General features: G+C 31.8%; 3 protein-coding genes and 2 long non-coding RNA genes across 5 annotated transcripts; 3 read left to right on the plus strand and 2 right to left on the minus strand.

Moving 5' to 3' along the window:
• The first annotated feature begins 661 nt into the window (after nucleotides 1-661).
• On the plus strand, nucleotides 662-1,946 carry LOC103853405 (F-box/LRR-repeat protein At2g40920). Its single transcript, XM_009130318.1, has 2 exons — nucleotides 662-1,222; nucleotides 1,311-1,946. The coding sequence occupies exons 1-2, from the start codon at nucleotides 662-664 to the stop codon at nucleotides 1,944-1,946; spliced, it is 1,197 nt and encodes a 398-aa protein (XP_009128566.1).
• Nucleotides 1,947-3,108: 1,162 nt separating this feature from the next.
• Nucleotides 3,109-6,160, minus strand: LOC103852873 (protein STRICTOSIDINE SYNTHASE-LIKE 11). The gene is made up of 3 exons (XM_009129770.2): nucleotides 5,565-6,160; nucleotides 4,117-4,386; nucleotides 3,109-3,654 (listed from the first exon to the last, which is right to left on the minus strand). The coding sequence occupies exons 1-3, from the start codon at nucleotides 5,792-5,794 to the stop codon at nucleotides 3,177-3,179; spliced, it is 978 nt and encodes a 325-aa protein (XP_009128018.1). The 5' UTR covers nucleotides 5,795-6,160; the 3' UTR covers nucleotides 3,109-3,176.
• Nucleotides 6,161-6,467: 307 nt separating this feature from the next.
• LOC103852875 (protein STRICTOSIDINE SYNTHASE-LIKE 12) lies at nucleotides 6,468-9,460 on the minus strand. The gene is made up of 3 exons (XM_009129771.3): nucleotides 8,983-9,460; nucleotides 8,332-8,601; nucleotides 6,468-8,056 (listed from the first exon to the last, which is right to left on the minus strand). Exons 1-3 carry the CDS (start codon nucleotides 9,213-9,215, stop codon nucleotides 7,576-7,578), a joined length of 984 nt encoding a protein of 327 aa, XP_009128019.1. The 5' UTR covers nucleotides 9,216-9,460; the 3' UTR covers nucleotides 6,468-7,575.
• A 457-nt stretch (nucleotides 9,461-9,917) lies between these two features.
• LOC117130043 lies at nucleotides 9,918-12,028 on the plus strand. The gene is made up of 2 exons (XR_004453518.1): nucleotides 9,918-10,780; nucleotides 11,053-12,028. It is a non-coding gene; the product is annotated as an uncharacterized LOC117130043 (long non-coding RNA).
• Nucleotides 12,029-18,863: 6,835 nt separating this feature from the next.
• On the plus strand, nucleotides 18,864-21,472 carry LOC117130030. The gene is made up of 2 exons (XR_004453508.1): nucleotides 18,864-20,029; nucleotides 20,378-21,472. It is a non-coding gene; the product is annotated as an uncharacterized LOC117130030 (long non-coding RNA).
• Nucleotides 21,473-21,824: the final 352 nt, after the last annotated feature.

The following is a 21,824-nucleotide window of genomic DNA, read 5'->3' on the forward strand; positions in this document are numbered from 1 at the left end:
TTCTTAATATTCTTATTCATTATTTTGTACGGTGTAAAAGCAAAATTTTGTACATATAACATATGTACAAGATATAGAAAAGTTATGATCAGAAGATATCGATAATCGATCCTAAGAAAATCCGGTCCGGTTTAACAGCTTATGTGAAATAGGTAAGAATGAAGAGCACTATGACCATAGCATGGCACAAAAGTAAGTTTGAAAAGTGCATACGGCTCTTCATTTGTCATAGGACATCATTCAGATGTGGTCTGTTGGTCATGCCGTATCATATAAAGAAAATACAAAACAGTTCGATAAACAAACAAAAATAGAGAACAAACCCTCAACATCACGATGATAGAAATTAGAAATTAACTCACCCGTCGATTCCTTGAATGTCCGCCAAGCAGGCTAAGCTTCTTGAAATAATTCTTTTTTTCAAGAAAAGGTGTATTGATCAAACTGCTAAAAAGGAAATAAAAAATATGCGAGTCTACTGATCAAAATCAGAGTATGCGAGTCTATTCACTAGGTCGAAACTGCTAGAAAAAGGAAATAAGGAGTCAAAAGGAAATTTAGATAAAGGAAATTTAAATAAAGGAAAATTAACCAAATAAAAGATGAATCACCTCCATATAGTAAATAGTAACGATTGCTTTCTCTCCAACATTGAGCTACTATGGCCTTTACGGAACTTCCTATGGATTTAGTGACGGAGGAAATTCTCACGAGACTGCCTGTGAAATCCCTGATGAGATTCATGTGTGTTTCAAAGCTCTGGCTAACGCTCATCAGCTCACGATATTTTACCCACCGTTTTCTTACAGTCCCTTCCCCTCGTCTTTATATGTGTTTATGGGATGTAAACAACTACCTTGACACTGAAATACTCTCATCGGCTCCTCAAGACCCTAATATTACTACTACTACTACTACTCCATCTGCCTTTTTAGTTGACCACGATCTGACCACCCCACGGATGGGAAGCCACATCTTGCAAAATCTTGGTGGCTTTATGTGCTACGTCTATTGGAATAAGCCTCGGATCTATAACCCTGCCACGAGACAACTTGTCACCATACCCTTCAAAAACTCCGACCACATGACCGTACCTCCAGGAGGGAAAAAAATCGTCAGCTACTATTTCGGATACGACGCTCTTAACCACAAGTACAAAGTGATTTCCTCGATTAGCGTACACCTGAAACAGAATATGGAAGTGATAAGTTCAGAGAATTGGGTATTGGTACTAAAAGGTGGACGAGGTTCCTGGAAAAAGGCTGCTCCAACTCCCTCGGACTTTTGTCCTCACGTGCCTTGCAAAATAGAAGGACTGTGTATCGATGGGGTTATATATATACTACATGGCTTTGCTTGGTCCGTTTGAATATGTGTTTGTGAGTTTCGACGTTAAATCTGAAGAGTTCAACATGATCCAAGTACCTCGCAGGGACGGCGACGAGCTGCTTGAAAGGTTTCAGAATGTGGGTCTTTTGGAGTATGGTGGAAAACCAACTCTTTTTGACCAAACAAATCTTAAAGACAAGGGTGTCGTGGCTTTATGGTCTGTGGAAGATGCCGGGAGCAAGAAATGGTCGTGCAAGAGTCTGGTTGTGCAGCCTTCTCAACTGCATCTTGTCAATACCATTACATTCAATGTGAAAGGTACAACTCAAAACGGCAAGGTTCTCCTGATACCAAAGGATTTTCTTTTTACTTTTCAGATTCTCTCTTATGATATTCAAAACAATGATATGAGAAAGATTGAGATCAGAGGTATACCTGACCGCTGGTTTAATATGGACGAAGAAGCTGAGGTATGTGTCGACGTGATGTTTATGGACCAGAGTGAGAGCGTCATTAGTAGCGATTTTGTATCTTCTCTCGACTGGACAGAGAGAGATAATCACGACACTTCCATTCACAGATCTCTACCACTTTCTGTGTCATTACCGATATTGTGAGGGTTGTATCAACTGAAAGGAACCAATACAATTAGCGCGACTCTATAACTATGAATTATATAGAAATATCATAAGGAAATCAAATCTTTATTCTAAAGGAGGGAAACCTATTTCTTGTAGTCACATAAATTTATATGTATGATTTATTATAAATAATATTATTTTGACGTTTTTATTAGAAATAATATTGAGTTCTTTTAATAGAAATGTGTTTTTAGAAATATATAATGTCTAATCTATTTATTTGGGTGCATTGTAATTTTGTTATTTTTATTTAGATTGCTTTTTTTTCTAAGATCTATAATACATTTTAGTAATTTTAAGTATAATTTAATATATTTTGTTGAGAATCAAATTGAAAAAAAAAACTAAAGAGTTGATCAATTCAAAGATATATAATTGAATATAATGATAATCTTTTTCATATATAAATTTTGCAACATAAATAAATTGTAACAATTGGTTGATATTTATTTTCATTTATTAGTATATTCTGGTTCATTTTGTAATTTATAGGTATAAAAATAAATAAAATAGTACTCTAAATAATAATATGCTGTTATTTTATTCAATCTATACTTTTGGGTGTAATAATTTGGATTGGTCCATTTATTTAGTTTGTGTGTATATATTGAATTAGACATATTCCTTTAAATAAAGTACTACTATTTTTATTTTAATTAAACCAAATAAGATTAGTTTTATTCATTTTTGGTTCTTCATCTAAGATATGTAAAATACTTTCATAAGTATTTATATATTTTTTATTTGACAAAAAAGTCAGAAAAAACTAAAGTGAAAATCAGTATAAAATTGCATAAACAAACAAAACCAATATAAATTTAAAAATTCATGAACATCTATCTATATTTATAAAATAATTTAAATATTATAAAGTCTTAGTGATTTGTACTTTCGATGTATAAAGGATAAATTGAAAATTATTTTAAATAATCTATAGTCCATAGAAGTACATTTAGTTAAATATATAATTTCCAGATCATATTTAGTCATCATGTACTTTTTGGAATTGAACGGGAAGTTCCCACCTTACTATGTCAAGGCATTGTGCAACGTATCAATAAATGGTTGAATCATTCAGAGAACTCATCTATAGCTTAGCTTGTGCTCTTCTATAAAAGATCTGTGGTTGTGATGGAAATGGAAGAATAAAAAACTTCATATTATTTTTATTAGCATCTGATCACACTAATGTTACATAAAATTAGTTTAAAGGTCAATAATTCCGGCAAAAGGACCAGACAGAGTTCCGACATAAAGCCTTCCTTCGAATTCGTTAACCTCGCTGACTAAAGTATCTCCAAACTTATCCTTCACCGAAATTGTCTGAAGCACTCTACCATCAGAGTTAATTTTAACCGCAGACGGGTTTGTTGGTCCGGTGGCTGTGTTCACGACCGAAGCAACCCAAAAGTTTCCGGAAGAACCGATCCTCTTGATATTGTCAGGGTTCGAGACCGCATTAGTGAAGTCTTCAGAAGTACCAGCTTTAGACCCCTTGATCCAATACCTCTTGATGTTACTCTTGGTGAACTGACTAACCAGCACAAACGAACCGTCTGAGCTAACGGCACAACCGGCTGAGCCACTTAGACCTTCGAGCAAGACAGTCACGACCCTTTTTGATGGATCGTACTTGAAGAGTTTCCCGGAAGCGTCTTTTGATGCCACTGCTTTTAACACGTCGCTACAGTCATAACCAATAGTAAACATATTGCTTAGTAATAGATAAATGAATTTTAACTTATTTCAGTTAATAATATACTAAAAGATGAACATGATTCAAACAAACTGTATGACATCTGTCTATTTAACATATACCCTTACAAAATAAATTAGGTTTAGTTACGTTTTAAGAATTTTAAAAGTTATAAATATAAGTGTTTTTATGAAATGTTCAAAATAATCGTTTTAGAAAAATAGTTTTAATTTTTTTTTTGTTTACATCGCATAAATCAATTGTTATAACATTGGTTCTACGTAAAGATGAATATATTTGATAAAGTCATAAAACTATATATTTTGTTTTTGGAAAGGACACAAATACCAGTTAAGATTATTTTTAAAAAGAAAATTCTACATTAGTTTTGTTTATAGAGAATTTGGCAAGTTCATTATTTATTTAAATATAAGGAAAATGAAACTTTACCCAGGGCTAAATTTTGAGCTGAAGGAAGTGAAGTAGACGACCCCGGTTGTGGGATCAACGTCGAGGCCATCGAGAAACAAGAAGGGCTTGCCGTCAGCACTGTCGGCGATCTTCTTGGCGTAGCCACCACCACTAGGAATGACGTGGAGACCCAACGGAGCATCGGCCACGTAGAGCTCTCCTGTTTTGTTGTTGAATGCTATTCCGGCCGGCCGGCCGCATTTACTCATATAAGCTATTCCAAGTGCTCCATCGCACCATTGCGACTTCCTAAAATAAATCATGTCAATTTTTAGAAAAAGAAACAAAATAAAACAAAGGGGAGCTATGGAATGAAAATTAACATTACAGAAAAAATAATGACAATGGAATGTTGATTTGACTTTTTCACGTTGAGTGGTGGGTAACGTGTACAATAAATGAGAGAAAACTAATTACCCACAGTTAGCAATCAACAGGTAACGTGACTACCCACATGGTTAACGTCATTAACTACGTTTATGGAATGAAAATCAACATTCTCTACCCCCTTTCGTTTCATAAAAGATTTTTTTATCACAATTCACAAAGTCTTGATCCATATCAGTACTAGCAATTTGAAACAAGAAAATACTATATGACTGTGATTTGGTGAAATTGGGGGTGGGGGGAGGGGGCGGGGGGATCAAAGACAATATCACAAAAAAAAATATTTAAAGTTGATCAATTAAGAGTTTGTAGCATTTTCAACACTAAAACTTAAACATTAAACAAAACATAATATAACTATTAAAAATATTTTTAGTGTTTAGGGTTTAGTGTTTTGCAGACAACGTTAAAAATATATTTTTTTAAATTCTTTTTTTTGTAACTATTTTTATTTTTTATTTGTTTTTTTACTTTTTTATTTTACAAACATAATTAATATAACTTAACACTATTTTATTTCTTTTTCTATAAGATATCAAATATGAAATAACGAAATTATGTTGGTTGGTAAACCTAGAGAACCCAAGAATAACCCATACGAAAATACTCCATTAGACTTCACGACCCAATGTTTAGAAATATTTGACCATTAGATTTGACCAAATCTGAATCCATTTATTATGCAGAAGTTTTGAAGGAAAAGGCAACACTAAATGATTTTCATTTGATGAATTTAAAAGTAGGTTGCTGCAGTTGCCGACCCCAGAAGAAAGTAGGTTGCAGTCATTTCTAATTGATAAAATCCTAACATGATACGACTATCAAGTACATAGAGGTATTCGTATTTTCACAACGAAGTTTGTCAATGTCAACTATCTCGGTTATATCTAGGTTTTTCTATGTTACTCTATAATAGCAGGAACGAGTCACGCTGTAATAACGATATAATCCACTTTAATGTTGCACCAAAAAAAAATCCACTTTAATATAACAAAGCCGTGATCTTTCTTTCGTTAAACCAAAAGAATCAAAAAACTTACGAGGATACTGTGATATAGCCAAAATCGACGTAACCCTTCCCCGGTAGATATTTAAAGATTTTACCGCCGGAAACTCCGGTGTAGAAACCTTTTCCGGTGGAATCAAAGGCGAAAGCTTCAGGGCCTGACCTTTTTCCCGGCACCGGAAATTTTTGGAAGGACGCAGCATCTGAGAAAATGGCCAGAGAAAATGAGAGAAGAAGAGAAATCACGGAAACAAACGACGTCATAACTTTTGTTTGTGTGTTTTTGTTTACCAGATTAGTCTTGTAATGTGTATATTTATAGATTTGATTTTTAAAAGGATTCCTTTTATTTATCTTTCTTCTTTTGCATTCAAGTATTTGTAGAAATGAATATTCATATTCATGGAGCAGCAAATCAGACCAAATAAGTAGTTAATTGGGTATAATTTATACCGTATAAAGAACAAAATACGCCTAAATTGTGTTAAAATCTCATGATTGATTAGAATTGACTGATGAAAAGATACGGGGTATCTTAGAATCAATTGGTTAAAAATGAAAAAAAAAAAATTGCTGACGAGAATGGTATATGTACCTTTAAGTTTTCAAAGTTTAATATTATTATTAGTTACCATTCATATAATTTATCAAGCTTTATGTTTTCACGTTTAGAAATTAATTTTGTTATATACTTCAGGTGTGTTAGATATATAGCTAACTAGCTAAGAATGCCATTAATCTCATATTTTAGCAGTTTATGATTATTCTGTGATAATAATATCCATGTCATCATATTCAACTTTTACGACATTTGAAAGTACCAACTTTGGATCCCTTGATATTACGTTTCACTCTCTCGACATTTTCTTTATATTATCAACCGTCATTATGTTAGATATATGTATTCTATTTTTCGGATAGTTAGTCTGTGTTCCCATTTAATTTTGACATATATTGTTGGAGATAAAGTCAAACAAAACTGCTGGTTTTTTTTTTTGATTAATCTGGTAGTATCCCACTCTCATACGGTCATACCTATGAATCCATAAAAAAATGCTAGTCTTAATTCAAAAAATAATAATTTTCTAATCATATTATGATTATTTCTTTTTAATATTTATAAATTTCAGAAATATTATTTAATTTTATGTTTTGTTAATTATACATAACAAAACTTTCCCTTAATTTTATAGAATTTTATTTAATATATATTAACCAAAATAAATAAATAAAAATATTTCCAATATATATATATATATTATTACTAAATATAAATGTAAACAATTATATATATTTTATCTTAATTTTTACATAGAATTAAAATATTGTATGCAAATAATAAAACCAAAAAAATTATTTATAAATATAATTTTGAAATTTTATTTCTTTACATAGTGTAGGAAAACACCTAGTAGCACAATATTAACATAGTCATAGATATTACCAAATACATAAATACTACACTGCATGTTACGTTTTTTACAATATACCTGAGCTGAAGTAATGTTGTTTTCGTTAAGAAGCAACCAAAACCTGTCAATGGTAAACTCCAATTCGTATTTTCTTCTTGACCAGTGTTGTTCGGAAATTATGGAAAACGTTCATAATGCCTTATGGACTCAAATAAAAATTTATGTTTTTCTTTTATGTTCTTTTATATTCTTTTTATTATGTTATGTACACAATTAATTAAATTTATTATATTAAATCGTGATGCACTATAAGTAACCAACTTCTTTGCCTATGCTTCGGATCGAACATGTTCCTAACGAACGATCAAAACTAGGTAATGGTAATGCAACTATATTTTTCTCAAAAATTATTTATTGTTTCAGAGACAAAAAAAAATTTATTTATTTACATATAATAAGACAACTATAAGGAAACATCCCTCCTCAAATACAACCAAGAAAAAAGGAAGGAAGTTGACAAACCTTGTTTAGAATTTTGAAAGGATATTATCACTTTAATTTAGATTAATAATTAATCATAAATAGGGACTTTTTCAACATGGTCACAAACGTGGGCAATCACCTAATACCAATCTAAAGTTTCATAACTCCGGCAAAAGGTCCAGTAAGAGTTCCAATATACAGTTTGCCGTCGACCTCGTTGGCTTCACTGAGCAATGTATTACCAAACTCATTCTTGAGAAAAATGGTCTGAAGCACTTTTCCATTAGAATCGATTTTGACAGCCGAAGGGTCCGTGGGCATTACGACCTTGTTAATAACGGAAGCGACCCAAAAATTTCCAGTAGAACCGATCCTCCTGATGTTGTCGGGGTTCGAGACAGAACTTGAGAAGATGTCATCAGTAGATCCAGCTTTTGGTCCTTTGATCCAATATCTCTTGATGTTACTCTTTATGAACTCGCTAACCAGCACGAATGAACCATCAGAGCTCACGGCGCAACCAGCCGCACCACTTAGATCTTCCATTAACACAGTCACTGCTTTGGTCGCTGGGTCGTATTTGAAGAGCTTTCCACTCGCGTCTTTTACTCCCACTGCGATAAACACTTCGCTGCATTGCATAACCAACAAATATTCATATACAGTATACATGTATCAATCAAACCAAATTAATTTTTTTACAAATACCCTAATTAAATTATAAAACATTATAAAAATTGTATGATAAATATTAAATATATAAATAGAAGACAAAACTTGTAGCATAATATATTAGTCTGTACTAGTGCCATTATCATGCTAGTCGAGTTTATAATCATGAATTTACGTGTATGTCTGACTTATATACGATAGAAAACTATATATATAAGATCGAATATGGTATACCTGGGGCTGAACTTGGAGCTGAAAGAAGTGAAGTAGACGACACCGGTGGTGGGATCAACGTCAAGACCGTCGAGGAACTTGAAGGGCTTTCCGTCAACACTGTCTGCGATCTTTGTGGCCACACCTCCGGCGGGATGGATAACGTGAAGACCCAATGGAGCATCAGCGACGTAAAGGTCACCTGTCTTTGGGTTGAAGGCTATCCCCGCAGGTCGGCCACATTTCTTGGCCAATGCAGTTCCAAATACTCCTTTGCACCACGAAGAAGTTCTATAGTAAGCACAAACCAATTAAAATTTAAATCAGAAAAAATATTTTAATATGAACAACGTTATTAAGAGCTACATGGTGTTTCATGCAGCAATAAACATATTTTGTGTGTAATATTGTCGACAAAAAAAAAAAACATATTTTGTGTGTTTTAAAGGGAAAATAGAGCATTAACAATTCAAACAATGATCAAAGACATGTCTTAATATTACAATTCATGAGATTTAATAATAAACCATTAACTTTCAGTTTTTAAAACTAATTCAAATCCTTAAAAGGGAAAATTTAAATTTCATTTTTTGAAACAATTAAGAACATAATCATCAAAACATGTGATCTTGAAAGTTCAAATTAAGAAATAATTGAGATTGAGGAACTTACGAAGTCTTAGTTATCTGAGCAAAATCGACAAAACCTTTGTCAGGAGTATACTTGAGGATTTTACCACCGGAGACTCCGGTGTAGAAAGCTTTTCCGGTGGAATCAAAGGCAAAAGATTCAGGGCCTGACCTCTTTCCCGGCACCGGAAGTTTCTGGAAAGATGCGTCGTCGGAGACAACAGCTGACAAAAGAGAGAGAAGAAGAAGAGAAATCAAGAAGATATACAACGTCATTCTTTATTCTTAGTTGTGTTTTCAATGTAGAAACTATTGTTAGTACAAGGATCTGTTTATGAGTTATATTTATATACAGATTTAATTTGAAAATAAGAAATTAGAGATTTCTTTTTTTGCTTGTTGACCAACAAAATAGAAAATATGTATTGTTACCGTTGTAGAAAATAGAAAATATGTAGTAACATTTCTTTTTCTGGGGGATTTATGAGATTTTGTGGATAATAAAAGTCAAATACATGCACTCCACATTAAATCCTAAACATTGATAAGTATTTACGGAGTAAATCAGGCTCAAATAAGGAAATTAGCTGAATATAAACAACTAAATATGCTCAGATCATATAATTATGTGTATCTTTGATTAGTACTCATTTGATTTCAAATCCCCTATATATTAATCTTGGAACATTACAATATTTTAGAAAAATTTTACTTTTACACTTTGTTTGGTACCATTATTCAATTTTACCACCAATCAAAAGACATTTTCATAAATACCATATTCATTAATGTGTAAAAGACTAGACTAACCCTTACCTTATCCTCAACATATCTTCCTCTTTCTCGCTCGCCGAGATCCATCGTCTCCATCAAGCTTCACCGTCGAGATTTCATCAAGTTTCGTCGTCGTCTTCATCGAACCTCTCCGTCGTCGTCTTCATCAAACCTTTCCGTCGTTATCTTCATCAAGCTTTGCCGCCGTCGGCTTCATCGAGCCTTGCCGCTGTCGTATTCATCGAGTTCCGCTGTCGTCATCTTCATCAAGCTTTAGTGTGTTGTTTCTGGTTTCTTAATGGATTGCTATGTGATCAAGCATGTGATAGAGAATATCCAGAGCCACTTTTTCATGACTATCATGTTAAACTATCAGATTTTCAATCATACACACGTTTGAATTGATGATGAGTTTCAGTCTTTCAATCACACAAACACACATTTAGACGACACTTCTTATTTGTTTAGTATTATCTAATCATATATAGATTCCTCAAAAGTTTGGATATTTAATTGATGTGTTCGTTAATCTAATCAAATGTGTATATTTTTTTTGATTTTCTAGTTAATTTTTGCATGTTGGATAAGTTTGAGCTAGTTTTGTCTGCAAGATTCATGATTTTGAATGAAAGTTTATACATTTTTCTGATTTATGTTGATCTATGATGCTTTTGATTTGATTAGTATATGTTCTAGCTTGGTCTGTCAAGGTTTGATTCTCTAGACAGTTGATTTGATTTAGAGTATAATCAATAGATCACTTTTTATTGTGTGATTTTATATTGTTCGTCTGTTATGAAACTAATTTGATTTGTTAATACAGTGTGTTTTTAGATTCAAGAAGCAAGGGAAAAAGAGAGTGGTGTTGGTGTTAGTTCCTAGGAGAACTACAATAAAACATGAATTATTGAGAAAGATGCTCTCAGATTCTTATAAATCTGGGTTTTATGATATTGTGCTAATACACTAAAATAATTTATAAGCTTTTATAAAGTAGTATTTGAATAACATATATATAAAGGTTTATAAAACATAAAAGAATATCTTCACTTAGACAATTTATAAGGGTTTATACAAAGATGCTCTAAGATTCTTATAAATCTGGGTTTTATGATATTGTGCTAATACATTAAAAAAATTTATAAGCTTTTATAAAGTAGTATTTGAATAACATATATATATATATAAATGTTTATAAAACATAAAAGAATATCTTCACTTAGACAATTTATAAGCTTTTATAAAGTAGTATTTGAATAACACACATACACATATATATATATATATATAAATGTTTATAAAACATAAAATAATATCTTCACTTAGACAATTTATAAAGGGTTATAAAGGTAAAATAAATCAGTTAGAAGAACTCTAAATCATTTAAAAAGTTTATAACCACTTAGAAAGTCTAATAAAAGAATTTATAAGGGTTTGTAGCATATTTTATAAGGGGTTTTAAGGATATATAAATAATTTATAAGGGTTTATAAAACATTCATAAAGTTTATAAAAACAATTTATAAATACTATACACCATTTATAAATAATTTATAAGGGTTTATAAAAAAATCATAAATTTTATAAAAACAATTTATAAAGCTTATACACCAATTTATGAGGGGTTTTTAAGGGTTTTTAAATGGTTTATGAATCAGTTTATAACACTTTTAAAACTAAAATTAGTTTATAAATAATAATAATTCAACTTAAAACCCCGAAAATTACCTTATAAACCCTAAATCTGTTTATAAAATAATAAATCAGTTTATAAACTCTTATAAATCAATTTATAAAATGTTATAAATGTATATAAACTAGTATTTCCTTTGTAAAAATTTAAAAGGTATTGTGTATCATTCATAAACTCTTATAAAAATGTACCCATCAATAAGAGTTTATAATTATTTATAAGTCTTTATAAATTGGTTAAAAATAAATAATACTTTTATTTATATACGTAATAGTAAGAGTTTATAACAATTTTTACAACGAATTTATAAGAGTTTATAAATCATAGAGAGTTAAAAATCATTTTATAAAGTTTCATAGATCAATTTAAGAGTATGAAAATCAGTTATAAATATTTATAAAAGCTTAAATATAAATACATGATATATGATGTAACCAATTATTGCACCATGAAGGATTGATTACAACATGATCACTTAAAAAATCTAACAAGTCCTTTAATATGGCGTTGAATATTCCATTCTCCTATTCTATGATCATCATATGATTATCAGGTAATCAACACATGAATACATTTTTATATTAAAAATAATCTCTAGATATAACGAAATTAATATTTTTACCAGTCCAGAAGGGTGAGGCACCACATAAGATGATATACAATATGACACCAATACTTCAAATAACAGCTTCTGAATTCCTTTTCAAAGCCTCTAGTGCTATGTAATAAGCATCGATCACCCACTATATCCTTGAACACATCTCCTGGCTTGTAGAAATCGGAGAGACCAAAGTCAATGGTTCTGAAGAGAGTTCTCATCTTCGTTCAGCAACAGAAAGTTCTCAGGCTTCAAATCCCTGTCCCTGTGAATAGCCCCATGTCATGACAAGTAAGCACAATCTGAACAATGTTTCTCAACAAAAAAACAGCTGCTCTCTCCGAGTAACTTCATGTAGCAATATCCTATTGAACAACTCTCCACCTGTGGAAAACCCCATGACCAAATGCACATAATGCTTATCCTCATAAGCTTTTTTAAGCTCCACAATGTAAACAATTTGTTTCTTCATGCTTCTATAAAAGCCCTAAAGTCCCTAAATCATTCATAAGAATCTATAACCATTTAGAAAGGTTTATAAAACAATTTATAAGAGTTTGTAAAATAATTTATAAGGGTTTACAAGAATATGTAAATAATCAATAAGAGTTTATAAATCTTTTGTAAAGTTTATAAAAAACAGTTTATAAAGTTTGTAATTCATTTATAAAATTTGTAAATCATTTATAAATGTTTATAAATTATTTGTAAGAGTATATAAACCGTTTATAAAGGCTTATAAAGAAGTTTAAAAAGTCTATAAACCGTTTATAAAATGTTTATAAAAGAAATCAGTTAGAAGGTCTTTAAATCATTTATAAGAGTCTATAACCATTTAGAACGGCTTATAAATTATAAGAAAATTTATAAGGTTTGTAAAATAATTTATAAGATTTATAAAGGTATGTAAATAATTTATAAAGGTTTATAAAACATTTATAAAGTTCATAAAAGTTTATTTGCCCATGAATACAAGCCAAGACATAGATCACCTTTGGCGGCCTGTCCAAAACATTCTTAACAGTTCAAATAACCTTTTCACAAATACACATACAGAATTGGAAAATCTTGGTCCTAGTCCACCACGTACCTGAGCAATCATCCAAACAGTAAGGGGAAGCTTGTCGTGACCTTGATACTTAGGATCCTCTCTCAAAGTCGGTAATACACTAGTCAACGCCTCAGGTTTACAACGCAAAAAGATGGCTGATGCAACAAACATTCCCACCTACACATGAATATGATGAAGGAGTAAAACGAATTAAACCATTAAATCACATCAACAAGCGAATTTGAGATAGATCACCTGAGATTTGGAGGCGTCACCACCCCCTAAGATGGATCAAAATAAGATGCACAGGTGCCAAATGAATGTACTTTATAGTTTACAAACACTAACTAGAGGCTGAAATTTAAACCCGTTCATCTATTAACTTATTAAAAACTACATCTTTGATCTCATCAACAACTGTATAACAACTACAAGTTTAAACTTTACTATGTTCTCTTCCCAGCTTCCTCAACGTCTTAGCTCCAAACTCAATCCCATGAACTAAGCTCTTATTCATGGGAAGCTTTTTTCCAATGGTTGGACTCTCCATTCCCAAAGGAGACCTCCCTCTCTCTGACAACACCTATGGCTTCACGTGCTGTTGCTTCTTAACCCCATCAGCAAACTTTGCAAAAGAAGTAGGCAGAAAGTAACAGCTCGTAGGTGAATTAGGGATTGACTTTGTCTACCACAGAGAATAGGCAGAGGGGAAGAGGATTCGACTCTGTCTACATGTATAAACTGACCTTGATGAAGCTTATCACTGAGAATCAAATCATCGTGCTCGTCAGGGAGAGAGACGGAAGTGGCGTGTGAGGAGTCATAGACTTTGAGATAAAAGCCTTGGTTTGGGAAAAGCTCACCTCCTGCTAGAGCAGGGACGATGCTAATGACTTGTAAGAGAGAGGACATGTGTTCTCCGGCGATTTTGACGTTGGTGTTCATGTGCTTGAGGAGAACGCCAGGGACTAGAATCGCCATCACCGACGGATCCGATCGTCGTCCTTTACCGGAGCTCGCCGGATTCTCGCCTCACATATCCAGATTGTCGTCCTTTGTCGGAGCTCGTCGGAGCTCGCATCGAGGAAGAAGATATATATGAGTTTTTTTTATCGAAAGTAATTGATTAGTTTATGTTTAATTAATTAGGGGACATAGTGGTCATTTTTCTATTAAAATTTTAATGGTAAATTTGAAAAGTGTAAAGTTGAAAAGTGGTATTAGGAAAGTGGTATTAGTGGCAATTCCCCCAATATTTTTCGTAGCTATCTATAGGATGATTCTGAGAATTATTAAAAAAATAAATTGGTTCATATAAATATACATTATACTTTTTATTAAAATAACTATCAAATTGATTAGTAATATATAAAATAATATTTTCAATTCTTTCCTTAAATAAATGCTATGAAATTGTCTAATATGATTAATCATTTATATGATAATTAATGATTATCAATTTCTATAATATTATTTGAGAAGTCAATTTTTTATGTGTCGCGCTCACGTTAACTCTCACGATAGTTGATTACACTGATACCCTTAATAAATTAAAAAATATTACATTTAAATACTATTATTGAATTTTTAATTTAGTTTCCTTTTTAAAAAATTTCCAAATAACATATATAATAAAAACGAAGCATTTATAAAGTTAAAAAACAAAAATATATGTATATATAATATGATTTCATTAAACATTATAATGTTAAAAGCGAAAATATACGTATAAATATAATATGATTTCATTAAAAAGGAAAGTTCACAAAATAGAAAGAATCCATTTAAATATTATTTTTAAATAACATTATATATACTTTTGAAGTAATAAATTATTTCTTTATATCTATATTTTCTTAGATGAAAATATATATTTGCATGTAATGTGATTTTTTTTTTGATAAAGGATTTTCATTAATTTAAAATAAGAGGTTACATGGAAGTAACATCATCTATTACAGATAAGAGAAGAAACAGAGTTGGGCAAATGGACTTTCAGGGAGGATGCCAAATCTGCAACAAGAGAGAGCCTAAGGCAGATCCAAGAGAGCACATGGCATAGCATTTATCAATGACAATTCTCAGGGAATTCCTGGCCACAACATCAGGAGAATGAGTAAGACCAGTGTGGAAGCGAGTATTTCTCTCAAACCAAATACCGTAAATGGCTGCTTGCCAGCCTTGTAGCAAAGCGACGCGCACATATCTGTCACTATGAGCAGTGGGCAGCCATGTCAAGGTGGCATTCCAGCTGTAAGGAGCAGTATGGAGATTGAGTCTACGAGTGATTAGGAGCCAAACTACAACTGAGTAGGCACAGTCAAAAAACAGATGATCCCGCGATTCTAATCCCGACCCACAGAGGAGACATGTAGTGAGGTTATCCGGGTTCCAACTTTGCAAGCGGTCTAGCGTCGGGTTACGATTTAGGACAAATAACCAGGCAGTGGTAGCATGCCTTGGTATAGCTGCTTTATGCCAAACCAGTGTAGACCATGATACGAGAGGCTTATGGGGCCTGATCACGTTCCATACCGACTTGGACACGAAAGCCTTCTGCAATCTTCCATTGACATACCAATGAGGTACGTCAGAAGCATCATTTAGAGCCAAGGTAGATACAAAGGCTAGAAGCTGTAGCTGTTTATCAGATCTTGCTGATGTAAGAGACCAGCCAGCACCGTTACGAACATCTGCCACAGTAGCGAACAAGGGAACACCAAGACGTGAAGGTCCATCATGGCCGAAGAAGGTATAAAGCATACCAAATGGCGTCCAAGGGTCCCACCAGAAGAATGTTGAGTCGCCATTCCCCACATGAATTTTCAGAAAGTGAAGTGCTTTACTTCTTAGTTTCAGTAGCCTACGGAACATCCAAGAATAACCGTAGTTCTTTTCATTCAATGACCAGAATGGTGCATGAGACAAATATTTTGATCTCATCCATGCAACCCATATCGATCCAGCCCTGAAGAAGAGCATCCATATAAGTTTTAAAGCACAAGCATCACTCCACACTTCCAAATTTCTAATTCCCAGGCCCCCTTCAGATTTTGGGACAGAGACATCATACCATGCCACCTTCGCACCCGTAGGAACTCCTATTTTCCCATGCCAGAGGAAAGAGCTACAGAGAGAGTTTATCGCTTTGATGACCTTCTTTGGCAAGAGAAAGGCACTTGTCCAATAATGAATGATACCTGAGATGACTGAGGTAAGCATAGTGAGCCGACCTGCCAAGGAAAGAGCCCTAGTAGTCCAAGCATTCATCTTCTTTTTAATTTGCAGCAGTAATGGATCACAGTCACCAAAAGATAGCTTCTTAGAGCACAAAGGAACACCCAGATAACGGACAGGTAACTGTGATCTAGATAATCCAAAACGCGAGGACATTCGCTGCACTATATCATCCTGTATACCTGAGCAGAACATGGTGGTCTTAGATATGTTCACTGCCAGCCCAGACATTCTTTCGAAATCCGAGAGAATCCTCAAGACTCCCTCCAGAGAAGCCTCCGTCCCGTCAATAAATATCAGTAAATCATCAGCGAAGCAAAGATGAGTTAACTGTTGTTGCTCACATCCAGGATGAAGCCCAAAGATACCGTCCATGGACGCTTTATTTAGGATTAGAGACAGAATATTCATCATCATGACAAATAAAATTGGAGATAGAGGGTCGCCTTGCCTTAGCCCGGTTTTGCCTTTAAAGTAGCCAGAAGTGACACCATTGATACTTAGCGAAAAGGACGGAGAGCATATACAAGCCCTAATCCAGTGGATAAGCTGAGACGGAATATTGTAAGCCTGCAGAGTACTCAACACGAAGTCCCATCTCACTGAATCAAACGCTTTTGCAATATCTACTTTCAGCGTAATTTTTGGAGTAGCAGACGCTAGATGATAACCCTGTAAAACTTCTGAGGCTAGAAGAATATTCTCTAATATCAGTCTATCCTTGACAAAAGCAGTCTGATTTGGGGAGACAAGGGAGGGCAGAACCAGCTTCAAACGATTGGACAACAGCTTTGAAATCAGCTTGTATTGTGTGTTGAGGCAAGCAATCGGCCTGAACTCTTGAATAGTAATCTTGATATGTAATGTGATTTCATAAAACAACATTCAGACACATAATCTTGATATTAAAAAATACATAATCTTGATATTAGAAAAAAGAAATATTATTTCTTTTAGAACATAATTTTAAACAATACAAAAATATATATTTTCAAAGAAACAGAAATAGATTTTTTTTATATATCTATCTAATTTCTTACATGATTACATAAAAAATTTAAGTAACATAAACTGATATGTGTTTAATTGACTAAAGTTAGTTTATAACTAATATTATTGAAATGTTTTATTTATTTTTCATATATTTAGTTGACTATAATATCTTTCAATTGTAGAAAAAAATACAAATTAAATTTCACTTATATAATATGAGTTTTAAAATACAATCACACAATTGTTTCTAACTGCTTATTTTAATGAGATACTAAAAAAAAATTAACAATAAATATCTTTTGATCAAATAATTACAAAATATTATAAAATAACATAACACTATATACTTTCACGAGGTAGATATATTATTTTTTCATAATATTAAATTTTCTTTTAAATTTTATTTTTTTATGTTTGTGGAAGTTAATATGACTATAATTGAAATACCGAAGAAAATATGAATTCTCATTTAAAGATTACTTAAAATAAATTTCAGTTTATGATTTAATTACTGTAAATATTGATATGTGTTCATGAGCTACCAAAAATGTATTAGTTACTTATGTATGATTTCATATTGATCAATGTTTTATTTTCTGATATTTGTTTTTGAAAAAAATCAACATATAATTTGATAAATATTATGAAACTACATGCCCATTTAAACGATAAATAAAATTAATTTGATTTTATTTGATGATAATAAAAAGTAATTGTACTTCAGTTTAAATTTCAAAGAATATATGTAACTCAATATACTAACAACATAAGTGACTCGACTAATTCAATATCTAAAATCATAGATTTAACTACAATAAGAATAAATAATTTTATAATAATAATTTATGTTATAAATGTAAATTAGAGGATGACTCAAAACATATTAATAAATAAAAATCAAATATTAACCAACTGTTATAATTTAGTTCTTTTGCAAAATTTATATATATATATGCATGATATTGTAGAATATTATCGTTATATTAATTTATGTAATTTGGAATCAGACACTTTAGTTTATTTTATATTTCATTCTAAGCACAATATATTTTTAGTTATACATTAACTTCCTTTAATATATTTACATATCTAAGACAATAACACACGTAAATCCAAATAAAAAAATTAATCATAATTTTAATATATTTAAAATAAAAAATATTATAGTTGAATTCGGAGAAATAGATTCAATCTAATAAATCCAAATATAATTAAATTGACTGTAAAAAATAACAAAACCGACTAGGTATAACATATCTAAAAGCATATGTCTAATGAAAGTAATATAATATTATTAATATAAATTTTGCATACAAATTATAAGTTAATTTAAAATTAAAAATAAATAGTAATCAATTATTATAGTATATTTATTTTATAAATATTTATACCCGTGCATGAGCACGGGAAAATCACCTAGTAATACATATTTGATAACAATTTATGTATCTCTCTATTTTTTGTTAAATGTTATATTATTAAAAGAAATTAAAAATTCACATTAAGCATATAATTAAAAAAATTGATTTTTTCTTATATGTTATATTTTGATTTTCTTAAAACAACTATAATTAGTAAAAATGGTAAAAACCCACATTGAAAATTTTGTGATTAATGGTTTAAATTTTTTTGTTCAAGCAAGATACAAATGATCATAAATCGTATGAATATGAAGTCTCATTAACAAATATTCATATTATATATATATATATATATATTAATATCATTTATATTATATTTATATAATATAAAATATGTTAATTTTAAAATTTGCACTGAAAAATAATTGAGATCTTAATATTAGATGATAACTTATGGAAAGGAAATAAGAAATAAATCAAGAGCAGAAAAACCTAATCTTTTTTTCATCATTTTATAATCGATGTTGTCTATCTGGTTTTAGTGTCGGCCACAAAACTTAATTTCCTTTATATTAAGTCTTAAAAATAATTAAAATACGATGTAATACGTTAATTTTTCAACAACGGTGGTACATTTAAGATACCAACATTTTTATTCGTTATTTTACAATCGATAAATATTGTAGTGTTGTAAAATGTTAAAACTATTTAATGAACAAATATTAATATAAAAAACTCATTCCGCGCATGCGCGCGGGTTATCATCTAATCTAAACTATACTAAAAGCACAATATAAAGCCCTATGAAGCCCTCCACGTCGGATAGAAAAAACGACCAATAGTAATGCAGCAAACAGCCACGTCATCTGTCATCTTCGATTTATTTTGTTTTGGGCTTAGTTTGTTTTCGGCCTGTTTTCTGCATCTTATAGATGAGTATTGTTTTTGTTTTGTTACGTTTTGTTTCGACTGAATATGGGCTTTCGCATTTACATTATATTATAAGCCCAAGAAACTCATCCGTAAAAGAAGATGACGTCTCCTCTTCACTTTGTTTTTACGTTTCACTCTAGCAACCCTAGCCATACTGATTCCCTCCCCACTCGATTCAGCTGAGAAACGGCAGTCGTAATGGCACTCAAGCCTCAATCTCCACTACTTCATCTTCAATGCTTCTTTTCTTCATCTTCAAGCTCTCAGCATGGCGTATATATATAGAGGGTTTGGCAGTCTTAGCCCCATCTATTTGGTCTGCCTTTAGTCGTAGAACCCTAAATCTCTCTCACCAGAATCCTATAAGCACCAACTTCGGTTCTCGGAAGGTCGCAATGTCAAGAAAGGTGGAGAGTTAATGGATGTCGATCTGGTCGTGCTAATGGAAAGGTAACTGAGTAATTTTCTTTTCTCAATTCGATGGATGTTGTATTTTGAGATTGAATCTTTGTTTTAATACTGTTTTGGTTCAAATAATTCATAGTCCATTATTTTTCGCCTTCGTTTCCAGTCTTACAATGCTACTTCTTTTTCAATGTTTATTTCGTTGATTTTGCTAAGATCTTAATGTTCAGGTTGTTGTGTTGTCTCATTTAATTATTACAGATCTCTGATAAGTCATTCAGGACTCGAGGGGTTTCTGATGGTTGCTATGCCGCTGTAGTTATGATACTTCGTCTCTTGCATCTGAGAATGTCTCACGGGTTATTCTTTTGTTCATGGTCAACTCTGATCCAGGGACCTTATCCTGATGGAGTTTTTCCGCTTCTGCAATTACGACCACCTCATATTGATGGTCAGTCAGTTCTGAATTCTTTGACAGTGTCAGAACTTAATTCATGTGTTCTCAAATTCCCATCCGCAGTAAATTTCTAAGTCAGTCCCTTGGATTAAATATTTTTTTCTTATATTTTAGTAACTCATATCCGTTTTTAAGAAGGTACCGTGTTGAGATTAATGTATCAGATACGTCAGACTCTGATATGTTCGCTCCTCTCATACACACATGGAATTGCACATCCAATTTATACATCTCAAGGGTCACAAAACCTGAGGGTTTGTGTTAGGAAAGACTGTGCTAAAAGAAGCTGTTGGATTGGAAAAGGATGACAAGGGAACAAAGGGAGATAGAATCAATGAAGAGAGCCAATTCAATGGAATAGTTTTGTGGTGACAAAGCCAGGACAGGCTGCTCTCTTGACCAAATTGTGATACACAACAAATGTAAGATTCTGATAATTCTCATGTACTAAATTTTTGTCATCAGGAAGAATGCTTTTCATTACTCCTCACAATGACTACGCTGAGAAAGATCGTGTAACCCTCAAATTAATATACTTTCCTAATTGCAGGCTTGAGATTTAGTTTCCATTGTAAGCATACCAATAATGGTTTGAAGCAATTTATTAAAGTATTAACTACTGATGCATTCTCTTCAGTTGTTTCGTGCAGACTATTACGTCAGATGATCAGAGAAACAACAGCTCACATGTGAAAACTGATACAGAGAGAAATATCTCACCTATGCATTTTTGGAGGATCCTTTTGCACATACATCTCAACCTTGGCGACTGGTTTCATTCCGCAGCTCCTGCAAATATATTTGTTGTATGGAGTATATTACTATCAATCTTCTTCCCAATGTCTTTATGTTTGAGACTGTTAAACCCCGTTTTAGTAATCTGTGATTCTATTTCATCTCTCGAGATTACTTTGTTTTATGAATGCTTTTCCATATTTAGAGTGAGAGAGATAAGCAAAGTTGTGAAATGTTATTTAGATGACATGTATTTAAATGATTATTAAACTTATGTATAATTTTATTTTACAATACACTGAAATAGTTTTAGTGTCACTTTTTAGTATTATAGAAAATGTTACTTGGAAACACATGTGATGAATATTACAGAACTTTATCACGTTGTTATAGTTTAAAAATGTGATTTCGCCCTAAATCCACTTAACAATACTTATAAGAATGTGATCAGTGGTGTAGTCAAAATATTTCTTTGTATGCTTGAGTATATAATAGATGTTATAGTTGCTTACAAGTCATTGAAAAATAAGGATAATTATAAGATTTCAAGATATCATGTTGGTCATAAGCAGTAAATCCAAAATCTAAAAATATTTACAATAACTTAATATATACAATATATTTTAAAAATTAATCAAAACAATGTAG

The sequence above is a fragment of the Brassica rapa genome, chromosome A02 (genome assembly GCF_000309985.2).
Source record: "Brassica rapa cultivar Chiifu-401-42 chromosome A02, CAAS_Brap_v3.01, whole genome shotgun sequence".
Lineage (NCBI taxonomy): Eukaryota > Viridiplantae > Streptophyta > Magnoliopsida > Brassicales > Brassicaceae > Brassica > Brassica rapa.

What these genes read in the sequence shown, in the direction of transcription:
- LOC103853405 (XM_009130318.1), top strand. Translation starts at nt 662, where the DNA reads ATGGCCTTTACGGAACTTCCTATGGATTTAGTGACGGAGGAAATTCTC. An exon ending in TGATAAGTTCAGAGAATTGG is followed by an intron (nt 1,223 to 1,310) that starts GTATTGGTACTA and finishes CTTGCAAAATAG; the next exon opens with AAGGACTGTGTATCGATGGG.
- LOC103852873 (XM_009129770.2), bottom strand. Translation starts at nt 5,794, where the DNA reads ATGACGTCGTTTGTTTCCGTGATTTCTCTTCTTCTCTCATTTTCTCTG. An exon ending in GGCTATATCACAGTATCCTC is followed by an intron (nt 4,387 to 5,564) that starts GTAAGTTTTTTG and finishes GATTTATTTTAG; the next exon opens with GAAGTCGCAATGGTGCGATG. An exon ending in AGCTCAAAATTTAGCCCTGG is followed by an intron (nt 3,655 to 4,116) that starts GTAAAGTTTCAT and finishes TTATGACTGTAG; the next exon opens with CGACGTGTTAAAAGCAGTGG.
- LOC103852875 (XM_009129771.3), bottom strand. Translation starts at nt 9,215, where the DNA reads ATGACGTTGTATATCTTCTTGATTTCTCTTCTTCTTCTCTCTCTTTTG. An exon ending in GCTCAGATAACTAAGACTTC is followed by an intron (nt 8,602 to 8,982) that starts GTAAGTTCCTCA and finishes TGCTTACTATAG; the next exon opens with AACTTCTTCGTGGTGCAAAG. An exon ending in AGCTCCAAGTTCAGCCCCAG is followed by an intron (nt 8,057 to 8,331) that starts GTATACCATATT and finishes TATGCAATGCAG; the next exon opens with CGAAGTGTTTATCGCAGTGG.